Source organism: Macrotis lagotis, chromosome X (assembly GCF_037893015.1).
Source record: "Macrotis lagotis isolate mMagLag1 chromosome X, bilby.v1.9.chrom.fasta, whole genome shotgun sequence".
NCBI lineage: Eukaryota > Metazoa > Chordata > Mammalia > Peramelemorphia > Peramelidae > Macrotis > Macrotis lagotis.
In genome coordinates, this window is record NC_133666.1 from 128,485,345 (window position 1) to 128,492,294 (window position 6,950).

General features: G+C 38.5%; 1 protein-coding gene across 6 annotated transcripts in view; it reads left to right on the forward strand.

Moving 5' to 3' along the window:
- The window catches only part of TRRAP (transformation/transcription domain associated protein), a 172,466-nt gene extending 170,900 nt beyond the window's left edge, over window positions 1-1,566 (forward strand). For all 6 annotated transcript variants that reach the window (XM_074200404.1, XM_074200408.1, XM_074200407.1 and 3 more), the window contains exon 71: window positions 288-1,566. In XM_074200404.1, the coding sequence (XP_074056505.1) occupies window positions 288-572 (285 nt within the window). In that variant the 3' untranslated portion in view covers window positions 573-1,566. The remainder of the gene's footprint in view (window positions 1-287) is intronic.
- The last annotated feature ends 5,384 nt before the right edge of the window (window positions 1,567-6,950 follow it).

The following is a 6,950-nucleotide window of genomic DNA, read 5'->3' on the forward strand; positions in this document are numbered from 1 at the left end:
CTAAATAAATGCATTTTCTTCTCCTTTCCATATAGCCTGGGTGGAGAGATTTTTAAAGATTTTGTAGATTTCAGATAATTGGATCTATTTATCTTCTTTTCAGTAAGAATTATTAAGGTTGTCAGTGAATCATAAGTTCTTGTGCTACCCAATACTAACATAAGATTACGAAGAGAGTTCCAAATGTCAATGAACACCAGGTCACAGTTGAGGTAGAAAGTGACTGTCCTTTGGAGGTTCTTTCAGCTAAAATCATAATTAGCTAATTTTCTCTTTGTTTGCCATAGGTTGATGGCATTCTGAAAACAGTACTTCGGGATGAAATTATTGCTTGGCATAAGAAAACACAAGAGGATACCTCCTCTCCACTCTCAGCAGCTGGGCAGCCGGAGAACATGGACAGCCAGCAGCTGGTTTCACTGGTCCAGAAAGCTGTGACTGCAATCATGACTCGACTCCATAATCTTGCTCAGTTTGAAGGAGGAGAAAGCAAAGTCAACACCCTTGTAGCAGCTGCAAATAGTTTGGATAATCTGTGCCGCATGGATCCTGCCTGGCATCCCTGGCTGTGATTGGAAACGTCAGCGGCTGTTCTGCTGCTTGCACTATGAGCCATGTATTGTGTTAGGAGGAAAAATGTGAAGACGTCTTTTTAGACTCTAGCTTACCTGTCACTGATTTTTTAATTTCTTTCCCTGGTTAGTTTCAAATCATGTTTACAGAAGTCCTGTGGTTTACTGGGTTTTGATTCATTTCCTAAAATAGTCATGTACAAAAGAAATGATTTATTATGGAGAAATGGCTTTTAAAATTTTCTGAGTTGGGATGGGAAAGGGAGGGCCGACCAACAAGTTAAACTTAGATGAAATTTAGTTTTAGAGAATTTGCTCCCAATAATGGCTAGACGATAAGGAATTGCAGATCTTAAATCTACTGTAAACATTTTAATACTTTTTAAGAAACCAGAATTTTCCACATCTGGATTTCCCTTGTGAAATTGTTTTCCTTCCTTTGTACGAATGTACAATTTGAACTGTTAATTCAGTACTGTCAATTATCCCTTTCAGAACCACCCTCACCACCTAACAGGAACTATATTGGTTTGTACAGATGTTTGTAACAAGTGTATAGAAAACCCTTTTTTGTTAAAGAACCAGAAAATTATGAACAAAGTGTGCTGAATTTTCTCTAAGCACAAGTTTATGTACAGTGAAAGCATAACCAGTTTTGGAAATCTAGTTTAGTGTTTGTCATTATGTATAAATAGGGCTTTATAATACCATAGGGAAAATGCCATCCCTTCAGACATTATGTATTTGAATGTAACTAATAGAAAACAGGATGGTAAGAGTTCTAAGAACCTCTTGGTTGTTTTGGGTAAATTTTAAGACACTTCTAAACTTCTCTTGTTACAATTGCTTCTAAAAAAGCAATTTTTCTTTTTAACTTAAAAACAGGTTTTATGTTTACTTGAGTCTTTATGTTGTGTTAGCATTTTTATAAATCTGCAGTGTTGAGAATGTTCTATCTAAATTTGTACAGAGTGATTTTTTTCAGAATAAATATTTTGTAAAATGATTTGTGGAATCTTCTAAATGTTTACATCTATTAGTTTCATAAAATCTGAATCATTAAACATTTATTAGGCACTTACTGTGTGCCAGGCACTGTACTAAGTGATGGTGATACAAAAAGGTTAAATGACAGTTCCTGCCCTCAAAAAACTCACAAGGGAGCTCCTTTTGAGGGGGAAGACAACAAGGAAACAAATATGTACAAACCAGATATATACAGGACAAATAGGAAATAATTAGATGGAAGGCACTAGAATTAAGAGGAGTTGAGCTTTAAAAGAAGCCAGGAGACTGAAATGAGGAGTCAGAACATTCCAAGTAAGGAAAACAATAAGAGAAAATACCCAGAATTGAGAGCTGGAATGTCTTTTTTGTGGGACATAGAGGAAGGCAGTGTCACTGGCTCAAAAAAGTATGTGGTAGGACAGTGAGATATAAGAGATATAAGAACTGGAAGGGGACAGTTCTTTCCACACTGTCTCTTCTCCCACTAGTTAATCTGTATGTTGAAATCTGCCACAAAAGCAGCTGATAGTACTCCCTACTGGCAAATTTATGCCTAGTGTATCAATGCTTGGTTAGTAATGGTCACTTAATTTTGACTTGTGATCCTATAGGGAGGAAATTTACATTGGTGTTTTGGGTTTTTTTTTTTAGGTTTTTGCAAGGCAAACGGGGTTAAGTGGCTTGCCCAAGACCACACAGCTAAGTAATTATTAAGTGTCTGAGACAGGATTTGAACCCAGGTACTCCTGACTCCAGGGCCGGTGCTCTATCCACTGTGCCACTTAGACGCCCCTGTTTTTTTTCTTAATAAATTTTTTGGGAAGAGGAACAAACCCTCAGATCTTAATAATGGTATCTAACAGGGGAGTATTAGTATAAATTCTGAAAGACAACAGCCATTCATTTATCATAAGAGCAGAATAATGGTCTCAAGATGAGTGAAAGTCTTATTAATAAAAGGTGTTTTTTTAAGCTTTTAGCAATAAAATAATTTGAACATTTTGAACCAGTTGTGAGTTATGATGTATTTGTGTGTGCAGATATACATAAGCACATATATGCACTTGTACACACATATATAATCTATATGTAAACATTTCATACATTAATATATAGGAAGATATTTTTATAATATATCCATTCACTTTAGTATATATCTTTGACAAAACAAGTCAAATTTGTTCTGTTTAGTAATTAAAATAATTTTTTGGTGAGTATTATGTGGATGGTGAAAAGATATTAAGTTGTAAATAGTCAATCTCAAAGCAGAGAGATTCAATTTCCAACTGTATTGCACATTGACTCCTGGACAAGGCACTTAGACTTCTTTGTTCTCTTTTAACTAATTTGCATTGGTAGAGAGAATTTTTCTATGTAGGAATTCCCTGTACAAATGAAATCAAAGTCCAGCTCTATTTTCTAGGATTCTGGTGTACTAAAAACAAGAGTACAAAAATGAAGAATTAAACTCAGGTTATTAAAGATGTTATATTCTACTATAGGAGATAGTCTATATAGCAGATTAGTAAAGATGGTAGGGAGGAAGAGATGCATATTGCTCTAGGAATATTTGAAGAAGATTTTTTTCCTTTTTAGCTGAATACGATAGACAGGGAAGGTTTCATGTTATTTGATATTAGCTTTGAAGGCAAAGTAAAGATTCTGAAAGACATGAAGAAGGGAGTGCCTTCTAAGCATGGGATATGACCTATGCAAATTCATGGCAATAGAATTGAATCCTTAAGGAGGAACATTGCATAGTCAGAAGCAACCTGCAATTATTTGTGTCTAGTACACTATTGAGTTTACTTGTGTGAATATTATTAATGTTAACATGGTTAATAGGAATTGACTGATGAGATGTTTATCCTTTGTTCTCAAAGAAGACCATGACATCAGGGAGGTGACAAGCCCATGAATTGGATATGAGTGAGGGGGTGCTGTGCTTAATCACCAGCCATCTGAGTCCAGTGGCCAGATATGAGTCAGGACAACTGGAGATGGTCTTGGATGCAAGGCAATCAGGGTTAAGTGACTTGCCCAAGATCACACAATTAGTAAGTGGCAAGTGTCTGGGGCCAGATTTGAACTTCCATTGTTGTAACTCCAAGACCAGTGCTTTATCTATTGTACCACTCAGCTGCCCCAAAATGAATTAACTGAACAGTTAAGTCTTGAGATGGTGGTCATGTTTAGGGGAAAGTTATATAAATTATTCATAGCCAAATATTAGACATGCTGCCATTGAGAGTCTGAAGAATTTCAAAATTAGTCTTATTCCTAGAGAGTAGATTAACGTTAATTGGGTTGTGTAGACTTCTGGGTCATATGACCAACAATATGGATAGAGTTTGTTTTCTCCAAAACAAGAATTATGTCCCAGAAGTAAAGTAATTTCAGGTATCTTCTCAACACTGAGGCATCAAGAAGTCTTACCAGTTCAATTGATGAACTGACCATAGAGAAGACTAATTTCTTTTTTCTTAATATTTATTCTCATTTTGTACAAATAATTTTTTATACATTAATAAAATATTCTTGTTTAAGAGTAAACAAAATACCCCCTTCCCCCCAAAAAAATATAGACTCACTTGAGTAATAAACTAAAGGGGAGAGAAAAATTAAAATTAAAAATAATAATAGTAATAATTGTAGGTATGGCCAGGTGGCGCAGTGGACGGAACACCAGCCCTGGAGCCAGGAGCACCTGAGCCTATATCCAGCCCCGTACACCCAACAATCACCCAGCTGTGTGACATGCAAGCTACCCCAACCCCACTGCCCTTCAAAAACCAAAAAAAAAAAAAACTCAATAAAATAAAATAGTAATAATAGTAGGGGCAGCCGGGTGGTGGACAGAGCATTGGCCCTTGATCCAGGAGCACCTGGGTCCAAATCCAGCTTCAGACACCCAATGATCACCCTGCTATGTGGCCCCTGGCAGGCCACCCAGCCCCATTTGCCCTGCACCCCCAAAAAAAATAATAATAAAAAAATGTACTTCAGTCTGTGTTCCAACACCACCAACTCTGTCTTGGGTGGATCACATTCTTTATGATAAGTCCATCACAAAAGTTACTTCCATATTTTTCCACCATTGCCAATGCTGATTGCAACTCACTCCTTTCATATTTTTCCACTACCATGTACTATATTTTCTCTCTCCTTTCACTCTGACTCTGCTGTAGGGTAGCTGAGTGGCACAGCAGATGGATCCCTGCCCCTGGGGCCAAGAGGCCCTGAGCCCCCATACCACCCCTTAGGCCCAGCATCCAACCTGGCCCTATGGTCCCAGACAGGCCATCCAATCCCAGCCCCTTGCAAGAAGTAAAAAATAAAATGTGTTATATCTGACCACTCTCCCCCATGGTCCTTCCTCTACTCCTTCATTCACATCCCCATGCCTTCCCCATTCCCCCCTTCTTACTACAGATGTCTATACCCCATTGAGTATATTATGCTGTTTCCTCTCCTAGCCACCTCTGATGAGAGCAGATTCCCTCATTCCCCCTTGCCTTCCCCCCTTCCATATCATTGTAATAAAGAAAAAATCTTATTACATGAAATATCTTGGCCTATTCTCCCTCTCCTTTTTCTTTCTCCCATTGCATTTCACTTTTTTCTATTGACTCCATTTTTAAAACATATTTTATCTTCAAATTCAGCTTTCTCCTGTGCTTCATCTATTAAAAACTCCTTCTACCTGCTCTGTTAATTGAGAAGGTTCATATGAATATTATCAATGTCATTTTTTTTAAGGGTTTTTTTTTGCAAGGCAAATGAAATGGGGTTAAGTGGCTTGCCCAAGGCCACACAGCTAGGTGATTATCAAGTGTCTGAGACTGGATTTGAACTCAGGTACTCCTGACTCCAGGGCCGGTGCTTTATCCACTGCAGCACCTAGTCGCCCCTCAGTGTCATTTTTCTATACAGGAATACATGCAGTTCATCATCATTAAGTCCCTCATATTTTCCCCTTCTCCAATCTCTATGCTTCACCTGAGTCCTGTATTTGAAGATCAAACCTTCTGTTCAGCTCTGGCCATTCCAACAGGAACATCTGAAATTCCCCTGGTTCATTGAAAGTCCATCTTTTTCCCAGTAAGAGGACATTCACCTTTGCTGGGTAATTGACTCTTGGTTGCATTCTAAGCTCTTTTGCCTTCCGGTATATTATATTCCAAGCCCTACAAGCTTTTAATGTAGTTGCTGCTAATTCCTGTGAGATCCTGATTGCAGGTCCACAGTATTTGAATTGTGTCCTTCTGGCTGCTTGTAATATTTTCTCTTTGACTTGGGAGTTCTGGAACTTGGCTATAATATTCCTGGGGGTTGGGTTTTGGTGATCTCTTTCTCGGGCGGGGGGAATCGGTGGATTCTCTCCATTTCTATTTTGCCCTCTGCTTCTAGGATATCAGGGCAATTTTCCTGTAGTAATTCTTTGAAAATGATGTCAAGGCTCTTTTCCTGATCATAACTTGCAGGTATTCCAATAATTTTTAAATTATCTTTCCTAAATCTGTTTTCCATATCAGTTGTTTTTTTCAATGAGATATTTCACATTTTCTTCTAATTTCTCATACTTTGGGTTTTGAAGTATTGAGTCCTGATTTCTCATAGATTCAGCAGTCTCCTTGAGTTCTATTCTTTGTCTGAAGGATTTATTTTCCTCAGAGAGCTTTCTTATCTCCTTTTCCATCTGGTCAATTCTGCTTTTTAAAGCATTCTTCTCCTCAATAACTTTTTGAACTGTTTTATACATTTGACCTAAGCTGGTTTTTAGCATGCTATTTTCTTCAGCATTTTTTTGGATTTCCCTGACTAAGCTGCTGGCTTCATTTTCATGTTTTTCCATGCCTCTCTCTTCATTTCTTTTCCCAGTTTTTCTTCTAACTCTCTCATTTGATTTTCAAAGTCTTTTTTGCGTTCTGTCATAGCCTGAGCCCAATTTCTGTTTTTCTTGGAGTCTTTAGATGCAGGAGCTTGTGCTTCCTCATCTTCAGACTGAGTATTTTGATCCTTCTTGGACTCATAGGCAAAATATTTCTCAATGGTGTTCCTTTTTTTTTTCCTGCTTTCTCATTTTCCCAGCTTAAGCCTGGTTTGGGGGTGCTTCCTGAGCTTTTGGGACACTCCCACAAGGATCTCAGTGTGTGAGGCTCTGTCCTCCCTCCTGGTCTGTGAATGACCATATGTGCCCCCCTCTGTCACGGGGCTGAGGTGGGGGGGGGGGGGGCTGCTGTTCTATGGAACCACCTAGACTGCAATCAGGATCTGAATGTGGTCAGACCCCCAGCATTCTGTTCCAGTGGCAGAGGACAGAGCTTGGCAGTCTCTCTTCACTCCCCTCCCTAAGTTCAATGGGCTCAT